The sequence below is a fragment of the Tuber melanosporum genome, assembly GCF_000151645.1.
Source record: "Tuber melanosporum whole genome shotgun sequence assembly, scaffold_192, strain Mel28".
NCBI classification, from domain to species: domain Eukaryota; kingdom Fungi; phylum Ascomycota; class Pezizomycetes; order Pezizales; family Tuberaceae; genus Tuber; species Tuber melanosporum.
In genome coordinates this window covers 70,881-91,661 of record NW_003298855.1, presented here as the reverse complement: position 1 = coordinate 91,661, position 20,781 = coordinate 70,881, and the positions used below count along the sequence as shown (strand labels likewise).

General features: G+C 46.4%; 2 protein-coding genes; one reads left to right on the top strand and one right to left on the bottom strand.

Moving 5' to 3' along the window:
- Positions 1-281: 281 nt before the first annotated feature.
- GSTUM_00000533001 (uncharacterized protein) lies at positions 282-1,570 on the top strand (the record flags this gene model as incomplete). Its single annotated transcript, XM_002837555.1, has 3 exons — positions 282-870; positions 931-992; positions 1,058-1,570. 3 exons carry the CDS (start codon positions 282-284, stop codon positions 1,568-1,570), a joined length of 1,164 nt encoding a protein of 387 aa, XP_002837601.1.
- Positions 1,571-13,397: 11,827 nt separating this feature from the next.
- On the bottom strand, positions 13,398-15,090 carry GSTUM_00000532001 (uncharacterized protein; the record flags this gene model as incomplete). XM_002837554.2 has 3 exons in its annotated part: positions 13,398-13,873; positions 14,501-14,930; positions 15,038-15,090. The coding sequence occupies 3 exons, from the start codon at positions 15,088-15,090 to the stop codon at positions 13,601-13,603; spliced, it is 756 nt and encodes a 251-aa protein (XP_002837600.1). The 3' UTR covers positions 13,398-13,600.
- Positions 15,091-20,781: the final 5,691 nt, after the last annotated feature.

The following is a 20,781-nucleotide window of genomic DNA, read 5'->3' as shown; positions in this document are numbered from 1 at the left end:
AGTTCACAATTAACCACCTTCGCTTGCCAATGTTGCCGGTAGATTGACGCAGAGTCTAGATGGATGGGAACCCCACTTGGGACTCCATCCAGCTCCTTGCCTCATGGGGTGGCATTGTACTGTACTCGTGGTTATATAAGCGCCCGATAGGAGTCTCAAAAAATTCAAGTCCCAAGCAAGTAAAAATAAAATAAACGAGACTTCAATTCCTCCCGGAAGAAAATAAATTTTTCCATACATACACCAATTCTACTTTGGTTATTACCTTGTACTTCTCTAAGATGTTTCTAAAACCACCGTTAACAACCTTTTTCCTCCTCTTATTGTCCCAAACCTTCCAACCCGCTGATTCTAGAAACACCGAAAGCACTGTCCTCCGCCTTTCACCGGCAAAAATAGCCTGTTTGGATTCTCGAATCACGGGTTGGGGGTATAGCTATATATCCACAGATCCAGAATTCGAATATCTGCGGACGATAAATTTGTATTCCCCTCCCCCCAACCTCCAGGGCGAAATACTAACGAACCCACTCAGCGACCACTCCGCCTGGGCAACCCCGGAATGCATCCTATCCCCCCGCTCCGCCGCCGAGGTATCCTCAGCCCTAAAAGCCATAACCGCAGCCGGCGCACCCTTCGCCGTCCGTAGCGGGGGCCATTCTCCTAACCTGGGGTGGGCAAACATCGAAGGGGGAGTTCTCGTCGAATTGAGCCGGATCAATGAAATTACTTATGATCCTGCGAACACCAATGTGGTTGTTGGCACAGGAAGTCGCTGGGGGGGCGTTTATTCTGCGCTGGAGGCGTATGGGAGAACAGCGGTTGGGGCAAGGGTATCGCCAGTGGGTGTTGGAGGATTTTTACTTGGTGGTGAGATTAGATGTTCTTGCGGATCACGAATGTGAGGGGCTAATGGTGGATGCGGTGAAGGGGGTTTATCGCACGTCTCGAATGAGTACGGGTTTGGGTGCGATAACGTTGTTGAATATGAGGTTAGTTTGTTCTTTCCCGACTTTCTTCATCTCTTGTTATATGGACATGGATTCAACTTCACAAGGTGGTACTCGCAAACGGCACTATCGTGAATGCAAACGCGGATGCTCACCCTGAGCTATACTGGGCACTGAAGGGCGGAACCAGTAACTTCGGTACCCCACCCCCTCTTCCCCAGCCCCCTACCCACCAACTAACCAATTGTCCACACGCAGGCATTGTAACCCGCTTCACTTTAAAGACTATCCCGATGTCCAAAATCTGGGGTGGGGTAATAACCTACAATGCAACCCAAGCCGTAGCGGTAATGGACGCAATTCACGCCTACCATGCAGAGCACATTTCAGACCTCAAGTCCGCCATATCCGTTCAGTTTATTCTAAACGCGGGGGTGGTGCTAGTAACGCTCATGTACGCCGAGAACGTTGGTAGCTCCCCGGCAGCGTTTGCGCCTTTCGAGGAACTACCACATGTGGCATCGAGTATGGGGTCCAAGAGCTTTGTGGAATTTCACGATGAGTGGTTGGTTGGGGATGCCGCTAATCGGTATGTCTTTCGAGAAAGGGAGGGAAAATAATCGGTGTCTAACGGTAAGGAATATGACAGATTCAATTTCTACACGACGACAGTGGACATGAATAAGGGCATGTACCAAGACATTCTCTCAATCGCCACAGACACCTCCGGAGAGCTAGCAAATTACCCCGGGGCAATGTTGATCTTCGTCGCGCAGCCAATATCTCCAAGTATGATTGCAGCTTCCATCAAAACGGGTGGGAACGCCCTCGGCCTCCCGGAAAACACCAATATGATGTGTTCGTCCTCCCCCGCCCCGCTCCCTAACCCGATACTAATAAAACGCAGGGGTCAATTTCGCCGCGGCCTGGGAAAACTCTACCCACGATGAGCCTGCAACAAAAGCCTGCAAACGCGGCGTTCAAAAGATCGCTAGATCAGCACGCGCGAAGGGCCTTTCCAGGGATTTCTTATTCATGAACGACGCTGGAGAGGATCAGGATGTTTTGGGGGGTTATGGGAGTGCTAGTAGAGCTGGCTTGCGCAAGATTGGGAAAGAAGTAGATCCTGAGGGTGTTTTCCAGACCTTGGAGACTGGGGGGTTTAAGCTTTGAGGAGAGGCGTTTTTCTCTATTTCTTTTATCTGCGGCTTTTCTTTTTTTTTAACCTATTGGTTTGTAATATAGAAGTCCTCACGGACATGAGAAATAAAATTGGGGGAAGGTATGTGTGGCCCACTTCATGGGATCCCACTACGTGGTTATGGGGCGTCTATATCGGCCGTTTCTGGTTAAGGGTGAATAACAAGGCTAATCGATTTCTCAGGAATCAAAGCACCAGCATTCAGAATTCCCAAACCATTCCCACAACCAACTTCATTGCCCAAAAAGCTTGTACGAGTACAGCTATGTGTTAGAAGAGTTGATATGCATATGGAATTGAGATCGGGAGTGTGGTTGGGCTTAGAACTATACCGCGGAGTGCGGCGTCGCTTACACACTGGATGGGATATCTGCATTGAGGATTACGTACAGTACTCAACGCAGCACAGGCCTAGGTTGTCTGTCCGAGGAATGACGTTTTTGAATGACAATAACTACATGCATATCATCGTTTTCATCTCATCAAGACCACTTCTGCAACATACCTTCTAACACTATGCCTGTATGATAGCTTACAAAAATTCGAGGGCAAACTCCTTCTAAACCCATACGTTCCTACAGCTCAAGTACCCGGTGTGAAACTGAACCCAGCAGGGGAGCCCAGATGAGCACAAATAATTTGCCATACTATACAAATTCTTCCCCCTTGTGTTCGGCCACTTCACGCCCCCTGTACGAGCTGTAGGAGTACGAACAGTACGCGGCCTCGATCATTACCATAGCCTCACTATGGGAATAACACCAGTAGTACGAAATGTCTGAGTCAATCCAGCCTCGAAAGAAAGCGAGGGGATTTTCCTGTCCAACCGATAGGAGGGAGTCTATAATCGGTGGCGGGATTTGATCCGAGCTGGCTCTCTGTGCCTGGCAAAGTCTCCTCAGCGCCTCGAGGGAGGAATACTGACTGGCTGGCCTCAACTCCCTTTTACCTCTACTTCCCGAACATAGACTTTTTTTTCCTTTTCTTTTCAGAAATGCGTGCTGTAGAGTATAGTACCCCACCAACCGAGAAAAATTGCTACATCATATACGTGGGAATCTTTCCACTCCTGCAAGGCGCGAGAGCAAGGAATTTCCTTGAGCGTATCTATTCTCACGGAGTTTCCCCTTCCTTCCTTCGGCTCCATAGCGCGACAAAAAACCCCATTCCGGTAGTTGATTTATTCCCCATTTCCAGGTTTTAGGCTACCCCCACCACCACCACTACATTTAACCCAGACCGCGCAGAAACAATGGGGCAAAAAAGAGTTGTGACAATTCTCTTCCAGATTATTCCTGCCCGATATTACGCAAGTGACCCAGCAAGCTATCTCCCTCTTCTTCTTCTCGGCCGTATGAGGTTTTTCCTCTAATGTGCCGTAAATTTACTCGCCTTCCCTTTCCCGTCGGTAGGACCATAGAAGAAGAAGAAGAAAAATCTTCATGTTGGAGCAATACCGGCAAATGCCGATTCCAGTACTTGTACCAACTCAAAAGTAGCTTCACCCATCACGCTCTTTATTTACCAATTAACGTGATCTTCAGTCACAAGGTCACCACCACTCGAGTACCAGTACGGAAAAGACAATGTTGGGACAAGAGGTGGTTGGTTGTTGGGAAAAACGGCACGTGCCTTGGGAGAAGAGGAAGAATTCAGGCGGGACGTCATAGAGCCAGATGATGTTGGTTGGTTTCAGGGGTTGGTAACGAGTGATATTTTGTGTTATGCTATGTGTGATTCCTCGAATAGCCATGATCTGCGCCTTGGAGGGGATGGATGGATGGATGGAATCCGGGGAAAATCACTTGGGTTTGAACCTGAGGTTCCCCCCCCCGTGCCACACAACTATTATACCTAATTGTTTTGGGATGGAGAGAGAATGGGAAACTGCGGGAGCTCGCTTGGCGGGTCGTTGTTGCGGAAGCGATAAGTTTGGCGACATATATAACATTGGTGCTTCTAGAAGGGCGTTGGGGTTGCCAACGGGAGGGGAGCATTGGCCATGTTCCAACACAGAGCGCTGGGTGGTCCGGGTGGAAATTAAGTTTTGAGTGTTGGCATCGGTATAACTGACCCCGGATCGACAGTTTTCAAAAGTCCACGCCAATAACCCCAGGTCATATCGGTAATAAGCTGCTCTTCATGTCACGGGTGATGATTTGATTCCGGGTTGCAAACCCGCACCTCCGCCGTCACGCTTTCAGCCCACGGTCTTTGTTATGCGCAGATATCGCCAAGATACCATCATAATGTCACGAGAACCCCAACCCAACGCATAAGATACCAACAGTTATGCAGCACGCCTCCAGGAAAATGCGCCTCAGGACGTTATTAAACACTAGCTTCAATGCGAGGTTGGGCTCGACAGACCGACCGGCAAGCCGTATCAATCTTCCCCTCGACCATTCCGTAGACCCCGTGAACCGTCGGCAATTCCCATAGAGATCACAGAGCAAGGGAAGAAGTGATGCCAACCCGCAATCCCGTAGAGAAACCTATCCACCACCGGTAATACCGTAGACCCGTGCCTGACAAAACACCTCCGGGTGTGGAAAGTGATCGATAAGGAAATACACAAAGTTAAAGGTAAATTCCGAGCACGTGGGAGGATTGCTGACAAATGTTGATGCTGGCTGATTTCATGTAATCAGAGCGGCAGGGTGAAAGAGACCACACTCAGTACCGTTAAGGATAGGAAGTGCTTGACTGTGCGAGTGCTAATGGGGTTCTGGGTGGCCTTCTCTCGTTTTCAGTGCCGTGATGGACCACGGATAGAGAGGGAATCTACGGTGACTGGAGGTTCTTATTGAGCACAGTTCCTCCTTTCTGCTAATGCTTTAGATGAGCGAATCAGACCGCGTTTTTCGGTAGAATGGATAGTTTTGTCCTTCTTTTGCCTTTGCACACACCTTGGAGGTTGACATTGGAACTGGAGTGCGATGCCACTCTCACTCATCCCTGATACCAGTAGATTGCCGCGGTGATCGAGATTGGTGATACATGATGGGGAAAGACTGAGTATTGGAAGATGGCACTTGAGCATACATTCATAAAGAAACATGTAGAGAGAACTAAATGGCGAAGCGGTGAGAGCAGGATCACTATAGGGCAAGCGCAGCTGAACGTGAAAAATGAATAAATAAACGGAACGCATAGAAGCATTCCCGCAATGAGAGGAACCCAGCGGAAACTCCGAAAAAAATAAACAATCCCCCATCGACCAGCGAACTCCACAATCGCCCGTGACAAGTCATCATATTGCCATACTCCTTTGTCGAAAACCGATCCCTAAACCTAATGCTCTACGCTGAATGACATTGAACAAGCTAAACCAAACCAAACGCCAGACGCTGGGCAGCAGATAGTATGAAATAACACCGGTACCCTATGCCTACCGGCATAAGGTGTAAAAACAACAACCCATCACTAAGTGCCTAATCAAGACAATTCATACCCGCGCTCCTACACCACGATACCCCATAGCCTCACACCCGATAGGTATATCAAGGGAATCCAATGGTTCCCAAGACTTCAGTGTTCCCTCCCCCGGATCCAAACATTGATACACTTTTCCCCTTGCTCAAAAGAGCACTTAGTGACAAGACCCCTATACCCCCCGGGGCGTGATTGAGATAATTTCCGCTTTCATACGTTTAGCATAACCAGTTCCATTGTATCTTTACTGTTCATATTTAGTTCATACCAAAACAATAGCTTCAGATGACTCAAAATTTGCTTTTACACGAAATGACAGAAAAACGTAGAAACCGCTGAAATTGGATAGAACTGGATACGGTTCGAGCGGTTCAACACGTTCGCCAGAAGAATTTTAATAATTTCAAAATTCTAAACGCTCTAAGTTACAACCAATAACGTAATTGAGAGAAGGAGAATAACGGTAACCTCAAGTTTTCTTCCCACGCAATTGGGTTAGTGGCTGCAGAGCCTTTAGAACTTGAAATGTTGGATTGTTGGTGGGAAAAGCTGAAAAATGTGATGGCAGTCACGTCCTCAGAGCTTATTAATCTTGTCGGCCGTTCTTAGGAAGCAAGTTGATAGATAACTGTAGCCTAATTTCTTCCTATCATATCGCCTGCCAATCTAGAAGTTAAGCTTTCTATTGATGAAGCTATCACTTTCCTCGGCTCTCCCCATGCTCTATTCAATACAAATCGTTTCCCTCCCTACTTCTGTGCCCTCAAAATCCCTCCTTGGGATCACAATTTCCCTAGCCACGTGTAACACGTTTTTCTCAGCCCGGCGAACCTTTCGGACTACTCGAACCATACTATGGGGACGGAAATTTGGCTATGTTGTTCTACGACACCCTCAATCCTGTGTTCTGTGCTTTTGTTGGCTTCTGTTAGGTTTTTATCGGGTTCGTGGAGGAGACGGTTCTGCAGAGCGTTTGTGGGGACGACAGCCCCAGAAATGTATGTATGATATACCATATAAGGGTCCCTCACTCCCTCCTTTCTCGCCCCGTGTGTGTGAAAGTGGCAAGCAGATTGATGAAGCACACGAGGGAACGAACAAACGAGCGTGCGGAAAGCAGCCAAAGGATCGTTCTGCTTTTACGCCCAAGACGAGGACTACCACAGACACTTCAGAGAACACGACCATAACCTTAATTTATTTCTTTTCCTTTCCCCTTCCCTCCCTGTGCCTGTGTGAATCGGTCTGGTCGAAGACGTGCGATCACGCAATTCCCCATTCCTTTGTTTGTGCGAAAGCGTCGATTTGCCTATCGTACTTTCCCCGCGAGCGAGTGGAGATTTCCTGTTGTTTCCGTCCGATCTCGTCCTATCAGTACCTAATTTACCCACATTGGTGAGGAAGAGAACCCCATTGACCAAAAGAAACATATATATCTCTTTACTCTGGATCCCACGCATCTTGTCCCTTGAATACTAGTCGGCTTTCAGGGTCTCACCAACCTACACCGTGAATATCTCACCAATTCCAGAACGCCCTCCATTTTCCTAATCTACGAGATTTATCTGGGGGGTCCGGCGACTCGGTGAATAATCTATGCAGAAAATTACCATTCAAGGTCAGCCAAGTAATACGAAATCTAACAGAGAGAAGAGAGAAAATAGAAAACATCCAAACAATCAGAAATCGGGTGAGGGGAGGAAAATGTATCTCCCTTAGACACGTTTGTTGTATGATCACGAGCAGCGGGCGACCGCCATCGTCCCGCCACTAGAATAACTTGCCCCAACACACTCGCCCGGATCCCCCATTCGCTATAACGCCCTATTCAAATCATTGAACTATCAAGACCAAGCTCGCAAGGAGAACCTACGATAAGAAATACAGAATCAATTAAAACCAGCATTCGGAGCATCGGGCGGTCCTACTGTAGTCCGTTCTAGTCCCCCCCTAGTGACGAATTAGGCAATATAGCCCTCAGCACGATTCCGATCACCAGACAACATGGCTTTTCTCGGGAGCCCTCCCTATATCATATATTCGTTACCCATTAGCTCTCAACCAAGCCACGCTATCACCCCTCTTTCATAACCTCTCCACAAACCAAGATTTTCTCCGGAGTGACATCGTGTGATCCACCAAACACGCTAAGGGTTTAATTGACTCTGAGAACGATGTATGTACAGGATAAGCTTAACGCATCCCGATACCGGGGAACAAGTGGCCGAGGATATTTCCATATTTTTCCGAAAACCGCTCCCAGGACAGATCCAGTCCCAGATTTTTTTTTCAATAGTTTCGCTTCTTGAATCGACCTGTCCGCGCCCCTAACTTGCCCCACTATCCATGAGTGATTCTTTGACTGGAGTGCTAAAAATCCGCCACCCACTCCTAGTCTTCAGAATGGTCGAAATGTGTGATATGTTCACCCCCACAGCTTAAGACCTTTGGGAGTTTCTTTGCCTGGGCGAAAACAATCAGTATACATACTGGCAATAAAATCATGGTCAATTAGAAGATACCATAACAAGAGTTACGTCTGTTGGTCAACTTACTAAACCTCTCTCTCTCTCATGCTGTCTCAATATTGTATGCCGACCTCCGGGGGATTTCACACTCGCTAGCTGAAGTCTTTTCGCTCTGAACTGCTCCTTCTCGCGTTAACCAGAAACATGGACCTCGCGAATACAACCCACGCCGTCCACGCAAAAGCAACTGAAAGCCGCCAATTCCCCCCCACCTCGAATTCCCAAAGGATGAGAAGAGGAGAAAGAAGGAGGAGGAAATTACCGTCGAGCAAGAGTTTCGAGTGACAATACGTGATGTTAAGAAGTAAGTACAATACAAAGTCCACGATAAACACCCCGGGAATGCCGAACAGCAAGAAAAGAAGTACATCTCTTCACGCCAAATGGCTCGAGTCGAGGGATACCCGCTCGACATGACACTGTGGCCCCGTGAGCATCGATGCCGAATAACAGACAGGCCGAGATGAAACCGGGAGGTGGAGGAAAGGAGGAGTTTACGTCCATCGAAACGGAAAGGCTCCCAATTATTCTCCCACTTTTCGGAGTTCCCCTAGGGAATTTGCATCATGAGTCGGGGGAATCTCGATCTACTCTTCGAGCACCGATTGTACACTACGCTCTGCGTATCAACTTGGGATAGCGGACAAATTGTAATACTCGTACTATCCTCGCGATCCAGGTTTTAAAAATAAAAATAAAAAGTGCCCTGGAGAAGGGGAAAGGGGTTAAAAAAAAAAAAAACAGAATTCCTTACAATAACGCGAGATACAAAAATCCAATATTCTCACCACTAGAAGAAAGAAGAAATTTTTGATGATCTGCAAGCTTCACTTCCTTCATCTGCAGAGTTTTTTTTTTTCCGTTGGTTTAAATTTTTTTTTTTTTTTTTTTCTTTTCAATCTCTAGATGCTCATTTCGGCCGGTCCCCATTCTCACATCGGGATATCGATCCAATCCTCGGCTTCTTCCACGGGCATTACCGGACACCCCGTAAGCGCCTTTGTGAATATCTGGGGGGGCAGGATCGTCGAATGAACCGTCGAGTGGAACACGGGGCTGGACGATACGAACGATGAGGGAAAAAAAATTAAAATAAATTTTGAGTTCGATAAGATACTGTACAGTACTCTCCTACTAGTATCTCTTAACTATTACTTACAAGTTATAAATGTAGCACATGTAAAGTAAAACCAAGTGGGAGAGAACAACTTGATTTTACAATACATTGGCTTCTGCTATTGAGATTTTTATTGTCATACAATTACCTTAAATTGCTGCCAGAGAGAAGTAATACATGGAGAAAAAAAGACATGGTTGGTATGCAAAAAAAAAAAATCCCTATTATAAAATACAAACAAATAGTCAATGACAATACTCATCAGATCCCCCCTATTTTCTTAGCATTCACTGTCCCTCAAGGATCAGGTCAGAGTTGGAGGTTCTCATCACTTGAGTTTGTGGTGTATCCCTCATATTCCCACAATTTTCTCTGGCCAAGCATCCTTTATTTTATTAGAAATGCTGGCTTAATATCCCCCAGATTTTACCCTCAGAATTTTATGTTTTTAAGGATTTTTCTCCTGCTTATATTAGTGTATTCCCACCCACCAGCTCACCTATTTTTCCATCCCACCAGTATATATTTTTTCCATATTTATGTTGGTAGATTCCCACTCACCTGTTGTAATTTTTTTTTCTGTTTATATTTGTAGATTCCCACCCACCAGCCCTCTCATAATTCCATCCTACCATATATAAATTTTTTCTCCTATATGCTAGTAAATGCTCATCTATTGGAGAAACTATAGTAGATTTTGACGCACCTAATATTCCATTTCCTACTTGTATCAGGATATTCCCACCCATTGTAATGGAACAGATAGGTCGGCTAGGTTTCCAAGGTACACACCACTCGGGCTTGAAATTTGGGACAGACAGAAGTGTAGATTAGGCAGAGAACAAGGCCAGGGACAAGACAGAAAACAGAACTGCTAATGGTACTGTCGGCAGCAGAAGGATCCAGGAATAAGGAAAACTGGATATGAGATGATGGACTAACTGGAGGACAGGACCGAGTGTAGTAGTTGAGTAAACTGATGTACAAGAAGAGATAACAGGTTGTGTGAAGAGAAAAGAAAGAAGGAAAGGAAAAAAAATAGCTGAGAGGAGGAGAGAGAAGAAAAGTAAGCTAACAGGCAACAAAACAAGGAGACATGATGTTGCCCTAACAGACACACCGATTCAAGGCAACAAGAACCTGCTCATCATCAAACATATGTCGAATATAGTATTCATGATATTAACTTCCACAAAACAACAAGGGAAGGAATAAAAGAAAGTAAAAAGAAAAGAAACATAAAAAGGAAAAGTAAGGAGAAAGAAAGGAAACAAAAAAAATAAAACAAAAGTGCATATATACTATGACACCTATCAGCCCTCCTATATTTTCTCCCTACCTGTACCTATTTTTCACCCATTTTTATTATTAAATTTTCCTTTCATATATCCATCTCCCCCTCTCCTGTTAATATTAGTATATTCTCCTCCTACTCACATTAGTAAAAATAAAAACAATAACTCAATTACCCATCCTCCTATAGTTTTTCCAGTTTGTTGTAGCAGGTTGCCCTCCCACTTATCCTTGCAGATTTTTTTCCAGCTTATATTGGCAGGTTACCCACCCACCTACTACAATAAACTAACCACCTATTTAGTGGGGCATATAGTTGCTGTAGTATATATTTCTAACAAAAATGAAGAAATTAGTATAAGACTATAAAATGAAAAATGAAAATAAGAGAAAAAAAAAACAAATATAGAAGTGGATAGAATGCAAAACAGAGGGAAAATAAGGTAATTAATAAATCTTCTATATAAATATGCCTTTAAGTGGCAATACTCAGGCTGTCATAGTATGGGTAGGTGATACTGATATTAAGTTGTATGTATGTATATGTGGAAGAGAGAATTGAAGAGAGCAATGAGGAAAAAAATAAGAAAAGAAGGGGAGAGGATGTCATTATATTATAGTCTAATATAGATCAGGCTCAGAAGTGCCAAGACAGGTCAGTAAAGGAAAAGAAGAAGAAAAAAATAGGGTTTAGACTTATACAAGGAGGAGGGAGGAGGAGGCATGTATTTAGGTATCATACAAGAGTATTTCAAGCATAGTAACACAAGCTCTTGATTCTGATACCATGCCATATCCAGCCACTCCTCCTATAAGAATACCCCTATTGCTGTGCCCGGTGAGTTAAGAGTAAGCTGTAATAAACAACATGCCCCATTAAATTGAAGTTGTTCAAATTTTAATACATTGTACACTATCATGAAGCAAACTGGTCCTCATGAGCAAAGCTCATACAGTGTCCAGCACTGAGAAATAACATATGATGAGTGCATGAAGGTCATTATCTTCCATGATTATGGAGGATGGAATTGGTCGAGGATTGATCTTGAATAGAATATCAATCGAAGAACCTGCCAAAAAGTAAGTAAGCTTTCATAAAGGGTTGAATTTATGTTAACTGATGGTAAATATAAAGATATACAAATGTGCTAAGGAAAATAGTTGAGCTGTCCGGCACTCCATAAAACTTTGATGGTCGCTTAGCGTCTTTCAAAGTAACGGGATCCTTGGCACGATTACAGTTACTTCCACCCCCACGAAAGTATTCCGAGAGCTAAAAGAAAAAGAAAAAGAAAAGGAAAAGGAAAAGAAAGCGCATTCCACGAGATATCCAATCATCAAGTGTCACTCCCTTCTTCATTTCATCAATCCAGCCATCCGAAGACATCCGTACAGCCACAGGGTAAATGAATTCTTCCTCGCACGAAAAGCCAGGAGAAAGGGGGTCATGTACCTGCAGCGGAAGGGTAAGCCGTACAGGAAGCCCCCATACCCGTAGCTGCCTAGCTACTTGTACTCGTACAATAACTAAGCTAAAATCTCACCCTCCCCCCGTATCATGCCGATATAACCCACAGGCGATAAACTTGTAGAAGATCCGAAACGAACTCTACGGAAAGAAAGAGAGAAGGAAAGGGAGGAAGAAGAAAAGTGATCTGCATAGTTGGCATCTTCCAACATGGAAGCTAGCCAAGGGGCCGCAGTTCCGCGTGAATTAGTGAACTCGGGGTATCTGATTAAAGTTGGAGCTCAAAGGCATAAGTGCGAGTACAGAATTGTACCCACCGGAGGGAGAGGAGTGGGGTGGGGGGAGCTCGATTGATTGATCATCCGTCTGAGCCCCAAGTTAGTACCTAAGTTAAGTCAGAGGCCAAGTCGAGACGAAATTGGTTCCTGGATTCCACCACCCCTTTTGGCTCACTTGCGCTTTTGTGTTAGTTTCTATTAACAAAGTACCTATGATACTCGTGTACAGTACCTTTGATCGGTGGCATAATCGACTCAAACATTTTGTTGGTTCTCAAAGGGCTGGCGCGAAATCCTTCCCCTCCCTTCCCTTCCCTTACAAGTATTCCCCAATCGTGGGGCGTGGTGGAGATGACGGATTGTGTGGTACGGCACAAGTACTGTACAGTACTGTACAGTACATGGTGGGCAGTGGAAGGCCAAATTAGAAAGATCTTCGGAGCCACGTTCTTGCAACGTTTTTTTCAACCCCCATCCCACCTAACCGCACCTCTACGAGTATTTTCCTGCCCCCCCCCCCCATACGTTTATGATAATTGCGACATAGATCTCGCTAGTTATTCCACTCGTAGGAGTGTACAGTACCGCATGCTTGTCAAAATATAATTTTAATATATTAGAAGAAGAAAAAAGTACAGTACGATAGAAAAGGGTCTCCCATGTTTTATTTCCGGGTGGGGGCTTTCCTGCCTGAATTCCCGAGTGCAACATTATGACGCAACCCTAAGTTGAACCATTTCTCATCCCGATTCTTTTGTTATCGTGTTTGTTCATTTTATTTTTTTGTTTGTGTTTTGGAGTGGATTGGGATTGGAATCTCCGGTGAGAATTTCGTGGTTTCAAACGGCACCCAATGGTCTTGTTGTATTCTAGTACTCGAATAAAACGCTCAACGTGATGCACCCTGCCGTCTTTTCCTTCTTTCCCTCCCTTTTCAAACTCGCTCCTCCCCGCGGACGAACCGGAGTGCTCCTCGCCGAGCGATCCCAACTCCAAGTGCGAAGTCCAAGTGGGTCTTACACCACAGTTTACGAGTGGAAATGCAGGGTATGTATCGCAAGGGAGAAACAACCGCTCTACCAGTACGTACGAGTTTTCTCACAGCTACCACAGCATGACTAGTAAAGCCAAAAAAGTAAATTTAAAAAAAAAAAAATATATAAGAGGAAAATAAAAAAAGAAAAGAAAAAATTCAAAAGACACCAGTCCACCTTTTCCCATACAAGCAACCAATCATTCGAGAAAAACCCAAACTCAAAGCACAATCCCCGAGCCCAAAAAAAAAAAAAAGCAAAACAAGTGACAAGTCCCAGAACCTCCGACCAATCAATCAATCACTCTTACTGGAACTCGATGAATTATCAAACCGCTTTCGAGCAACATCCTGCGCCCTCCTATCTGCGAAGCGTCTGTAGAAAATGGACTTCTCCATCTTGTCGCACGCGCCGGGCCAATCGGTGGTCCACTCGGGATGGAACGGTTTGTAGCCCAGGAGGCTCCCGAACCAGCGTCCGATAGCGATGCCCAAAAACTGAGCGAGGGTTTGGCCAAATGGGAACCATCTCGGGAATAACGCGAGGTAGGAGTCGCCGGCATCGAACATCTTTTTACATAGAAGTTGTCAGTTTAGTTTAAGGATTAAAGATGGATGGTTTGGGGGGGGTGAATGTCAGCTGAATGGGATGGGTTGTGAAGAGAAAAAAGAAAATAAATGTGATACGAGATGGGTATTTGTTTTTCTTTCTTCCCATTGCTCGGATGGATGAGGCCGTTGGTGCTAAGACTTTTTTCTCGGCTGGGTAAGGGTAGCGATGCGGATGATGCTTGTTCGACGGCTATGATTCGTGATTTAGGAACGCCCGGGTGGGTTTCGAGAAAGATGGTCGGTGGTTGTCTCATCACAGCCAACCCAGCGCAGCCAGTCCGGACTGTCCATCCTGCCTCCTCATCCCTCTCCAACGTACCTCTTACTCATTGCTAAAAATGCATGGGTAATACAAGCACCACCGGCCGAGGAGAAGAGGAGGAGGAGCAAGAACAGAACCGAGCAATCTCAAAAGAAGCAATAAGAGTAAAAATAAAAAGGGACGAGAAACAACACAGGGAAGGAGTGAGAAAGAAAGAAAGAAAGAAAGAAAAGTAACAAAATAGGATGAAACAAAGATCCAAAAAGTGAATCCAAAAAAAGGTTATCCAGGGGAGGAGGAAGGGGACAAAACGGAATCCTCACATTCATAACCTGAATAATATCAATCTTCCCCTCGTGCATCAGGACATCATTCTGATACCCGTACCAATTCTCGAAAAAGCATTGGTCGACAATCAACGACACGCCGGGGGCATCGCTAGCGCTGAGGTCGAAGATCAAGTTCTCCTCGGAGCCGGGGGTCGGCCAGAGTCTATGGTAAGGGCCCGGCTCGATGCAGACTTCGCCGCTCTCGGCGGAGAGCACGCGCTCGGCCCCTTCCACCTCGATCGTCACCTTGCCCGAGATGACTTGGAAGAACTCGGCCTGGTAAGGGTGAAAGTGAAGGGGAGGCTTCTTGCCGGTTGCGGCGATGGCCTTGAGGCGGGGATGGTTGACATGGAATGTCACTCGGAAAAGGAAGGAACGGCCTTTTGGCGGGGTAATGTTATTGATCTCGAGAGCGCCTTCGAAGCTATTGTTCCGTGTATGTAAGCAGTTTGATTCAATGCAGGTGGGAGGCGGTAGGTAGGTTGTGAATAAGCGGACAGGGTGAGGCTGAGTGGATTAGGGGAGTCAAACACTACGAGGGGATTCTGTCCCGCAGTAAAGCTCTTTGGTACGCAAGGGGCCATTGAGTCGATTGTCGTCCGAATATCAAAAGGAACAAGATGACGATGATAATAATAATAATAATTATTATTATTATTATAAAAAAGTCTTTATCCTTTTTTCAGTCTCCGGGTGAACTCTGATCTTCCTCTCCTCTATCAAGGGGAAAAAGCCAACCAGTGGCCAAAGGCCCCTTGATATAGGATGCCTTCCGAATGCTAAGGCACAACTTCTTCCGAACGAGTCCACTCACTACTAACAGATGCCCCATCTAGAATAGGTTCGCAAAATAATACCAACCCCATCCAACCAGCACAAGAATCCCTACTTGCCGCAACTCCCCCCTCCCCAGCAGATCCATTCCCGCGAAACAACCAACACCGGTCACGACGGTTAGAGTCACAATCGTCAGCTGATGGGGGCACCGTGATGCAACCCAACCATTCCCGCGTTGTTGTTGTTGCGTGACAGCGTGACGTTTGGTAGGGGACTGGAGACCTCGACCTGTGGTGACCCTTCCACCTTGGACATAACAACCGCATTGAACCGGTCTCTAGTTATAACAACTTTTTTTCCCACCAGGACGCCACGCGGGCCGCGTGATTTGGACCGTATGATGTAGTTGTTGTGTTTTTCATTCCTTATTCCATACCCTCCGGCCGAAGGGGAAGGGATAGAGAAACAGGGGGGGGGGGGATTTGTTATGGGAGGTTGTACATTATGTACTTGTCACTAGGCAAGGCAAGGCAGGCAGTCAGGCAGGATGGAATACGGGAGGAGGAGAGTAGGTGGTTGGATAAATAGTCAAAAAAGCCCATATTTCCCGTGCGTTTACAGCAATTGGAGAGAATTCCCACCTAATCACGGCAAAGCGAGAAGTACTCATGGAATGATGAGCCTTCTCCTATATTTCTTTCCTCCCACTTCCTCCACGCGATGAGTTGGCCGCGGCTCAGGTGAAAAATCCCCTTTTTTTATGATACTTTGTGTGCAAAGTAACTTTTGATACACCGATTTCCACGTCCACAACGACTAGGCTATTTTTAATCCCTCATAGGCCAGCATCGGCTCTGTGCACGGTCACCGCCTGTCGGGCACATTAGTTGACGTTGAAGCGGTCGGTCGGTCGGTCGGTCGGAGCTCGCAATCGGGGTGCGTACGCACCCCCCCCCGTTCCACGCTCAACGCTTGTGGCGGAGGTAAGCGTGGTAAACTTTCCTTTACCTCCGTCCCGTAGGGGGCTTTCCCTTGCCGACGGCAAGCAGGACGAGAGAGAAGGCGCTAGTTTTCTTCTAGACTACAGCCGAACAATTATCGGGACGTTGCATTTGAATTTAGCGCTGGTTCAATCGCCGGAACTTTGGTGAAGCGGGAAAACTACGGGTATCGGCATCGTATCTTACGGTACGGTGCTAGGCCGGCCGGGTAGGCAGGCCTGGCTAACTAAGGTTTACTAGCCTAGCCGCGATAGCCGGGAACTCTAAATTGACCATGTTCTTAACCGTCACGGTCTAGTTAAGGTACTGTGCTCGAGTAGTTTAAGCTTGAACCTCTCTCTTGACCGCTAACGGGCTTAGCTTGGTTTATGGAATTTCCCTCGTAATATGAGCAATTGGTGCATGCACCGTTTTTGACCAAGACCCATATTGTACCCAAACTGGTACGGAAAGTGCCAGAGGGGGGGGCGGGCACGATGGATAATTGAAGCTTTCTTCCAAAGCGTATGCTCCCACGGTATTCTGCGAGGCCAAATAGCCCCGTTGCTCACAATTACCGTACAAATTCGAATGCAAAGACCGGTTACCAAAGCGCGGTGCGGTATCATCCATGATGATACAGCTACGGTACTGTACTCGAGTAAAGTAGGGTACTCACTTCCACGCGAGCATTGCAGAGAGCTTCACCGCCTCATCCCTCCTCGCACCAATTCGCCTCAGACTGATACCGGTACTTGTGCACACGGGGCAAAATTTTCGGCAATTCATCTTGACCGGCCTCCTTTCTAGCCACAATTCCACAAGTACCGTGACATCTACCGGTATCACACAAAGGAACAGTTCGAGTTGCCGATTATTAATCACTTAGGATCCACTCGGGAATCCGGCATTCAACGTGACGTCGAAAGGATTTGTACTCGAGTACCCTTCAAAGCAGTCAAGCCGTTAGACGACAAGAGGTTGTCGCCTTTTTTTTTTCTTTTGGGGGGAGGGGGGGGAGGGAGGGGATTTGGGAGAGCGAACTCTATCTCAATTAACGTACGTGGCGGAAATAGCCACCACACGTGGGTTTCATGGTACAAAGTGGCTTTCCGCTGTCAGGAATTACTCCACCACCCGCGAGCTGCGAGTACGAGTAGCCCCAACATTAGCCGTGTACGAGTAGGGTACTCGAGTACCTAAAACATTATGCGATGCATGCGACATCATGCCACGAGGTAGACAGGGATAGGGAAGGTGAGGGATGGAAGGGGGGGAGGGAGAGAGAGAAAGGGTTCGTGAGTGGAGGAGAAGGAGGATGGATGTTCATGGGACGGGATGTGGATGGGTGGGAGGGGCAGTTGCAGGCCACGGTGGGTGGGTGGGTGGCCGCGGTGCATGAGTGGGCCGGCCGCTTGGCCATGTTCTTCCCATGCAGTGCCATGGAAGCGAGAGGGAAGCGAGCGGGATATGGGCTGGAATGCAATTCGTCGGATAGGAGAGGGGGAGGGATGTGGTGCCAACCGAGGGGGAAAGGGGAGGAGGGCAACTGTGGGGAAAGTAGCGAAAAAGAAAAAAGAGGTCATGATGGAATGAAAGAGAAGAATGAAATAAAACCCCGAATTTCATGCGTTTTACGCCAAGTGGGAGCTTCCCTTCCATGTACAGTACCGTTGATGCAACGATTGCGAACATTTTGCGGGATCATGTCGAATTTCGGGGCCTGCCTTTCGTGGGATTCTCCGGGTGACTGATTTGGAAACCTTTACAATACAAGAGAAACGAAGCTTCGATACCGGTACTCGTATGCGAGCGGCGGATTAAAAAAATGAAAAAGGAGGGCGTGGATGGGAGGGAGGGAAAAGGGGAAAAAGGAACGAAAGGGAGAAAGGGGAAAAAGAAAAGAAAGTAAGAAAGAAAGGAAAAAAAGGAACCATATCTCGATCCTTAATCCAGGTTTATATACCGAAGCGTCTACTCGTATTAGCTTCTACTCCTACTGCATGCTTGGTACCCGATTCCGATTGTGTCGTCCTGAAATCCACTGCGGAAGGGCATGATAGGAAGCAGGAAAGGGCGAATACACATTTAATGCATAGAGAAATGATACTTCTTTTCCCTCCTCCAACCTCTGATAACTATAGTTAGCTCTTGTGTTCGTATAACGACTTTTCTCTCTCTCCTGTTCATGCTGTATAACGCACAGCGACAATAACAATAACAATAGAAAGCCAACAAAACTCTCGCAACACTTATCGATGATTATTATACTACGCTTTGACGACAAGGAGTTTTTTTTCTCGTTTCCAGGAGTTAGTTTTACTTGTAACAACTTTTTCTTTTTTCTTCTTCTTTTTCGAGGGTCCAGTATCCACGATCCCGCTCACGGACTCAGTATCGGGCAAGCCTCAGTTTGCATATTACGATAAGCCATATTTCAATTTCACGCAATCTTTACCCTCGGAGGTTTATAACGAAAGCCCACGAGGAGGGAAGGGGGGCTGACGGAGGAAGGAAGAACTAGAAGGTCACCGCCGGTGTACAGGTGTGTGTGGGGGGGGTCCTTGTAAGATCAATGGCGAAGCTAAAAAGATTATTTCCAACCTAAAAAATAAGCAAGCCAAAGGGAGTCGCAAGACAGGACAGGACAGGACAAGGACAAGGACAAGGACAAGAACAAGGGGGAGGAGGGGAGTTCTCGTCTATCGGATCGCTATGGTGAAAGAGCCAAATTGATTTTTGGGTTGGAGTTAGACTAGACCGCTCAAAGAACCAAGCTGTCATAATTATAATCATATTATCATATTATATCGTATCGTGTCATGGATGTGTACAGTACGAGTACTCGCACAGTACTCGGGAGAAGTAGGCAACTTGCTCTTCTCACAACGCTGTGCCATAGCTTTGTTTTCATGCGGTGCTCTCTCTCCTTCCTCCTTCCTCCTGGCACTTCGATAACGCTCCGCTCAAACCCAGCTCGGGATCTCGCGCACAGTAAGTTTGGCAACGCGGGACAATGAAAAAAAAAAGAGGTTGTACGAGTATCATACATACTAGTACAGAATAAGGGTGGAATGTACGAGTATCCCCAGCGATCCACGCTACCCCTGCTCAATTCCACGCTACAGCAACGCTACCCAACTCCGGTACTGGAAAGAGCCGGCGTAGGGAAAAAAAAGGAAATCAAGACACCACAGAAGGGAGGAGATAGGAACTAGAAGGCGGAAAAAAATAAAAATAAGAAAAACCTCTCGCAATGTTGGTATTAGGTGGCGCGTTACCCTAACCATTCGGGCCAAGTTTTGATAACCGGTTTTGTCTGTCGCCATGGACACACACCAGAGGGGGGGGGGGAAGGCGATTAGTCAAGGGAGTGTTTCTCCTCCTCGAACCCCCACGCTTTCCCGAGTTAAACAGATGTTCGGGACCACCGCTGTCAAGCTATTGGATTTGTTTGAATGTTGAGCAGGGAACTGGGTAGTCCTGGGTACCACGGTATGTTTGAGAGGGACGGTAAAAAGGTGAAATCCTTCCCTTGGATCTATTTCCTCTCCCCTGTGCTCTTCCGCTCACCTACCCCCCCCTCTCCCCATTGACTCTAATCCTCCTCCCTCGCTCACCTTCTACCCTATCACGATGGCCTCTGGCAAATGTGATTGCCATAAACTTGAGCCAATGCACAATTGCACAAGCCATGTGTTGGTCTACCTTCTGATGGAAGTGCAAGTTTTCTAATTCTCCTCCACGGAGGTTGGAAGGGGGAAATGCCCCGTCAAAGCGAGCTTAAGTTGACCCTAACAAGTTATTGTGGAAGAGTAGAGGAGGGAAAGTTGTGAAAGGTACTGAGAGCTAAAACTGATTTTTGTGGTTGAAGGTTAGGTTATTATTCTAAAGGAAACCGGTGAGCTTGATTTTCATTCTTTTGTTTTTGACGGGTAACTTAATTTGTATGATAAGCCCCTCCTGCACCTGTACCTTGGGATCACGAGCACGACATGACGAGAAAAAGAAAAAAAAAAGCGACTTGAAAAAGGAACAAAAGGTTAGGAAAAAACGTGCTGCCTCCATTCTCCTAACCCCCCCCCCACCGATCTTGCGTTCTTTTGTTCCCTTTGGGTGGAAGAGTATACGGACATCATCTTCTAGATGCTTACCGTACCCAAACCGCTGGGAATTCGGAGAAAGCGCGCAAGTAGGTAAATACTGTTTGCGGAAAAAACGGAGCGAATAATCAATCTGTAGAAATCACCGAACCTAACTTGTCACTTGCCCGAATGGGCCTTGGTTGATTTATTTGACATGCTGACTGACCTGACTGGCTCACCACGGAGAACTAAGATAATATGATGAAAACTAAAAGATAGAAAATATCTGAACGCGGAAAAAAGTAAAAAAAAATTCAAATTTGAACGAAAACCTGAGAGAGAGGCAAGACATAGTTTCTTGATTGATGGTGGTACTCGAGTAGGCGGTATCACTTTATCAAAGTGCTAACTGCTTGAGTGCGATGGTACTTCC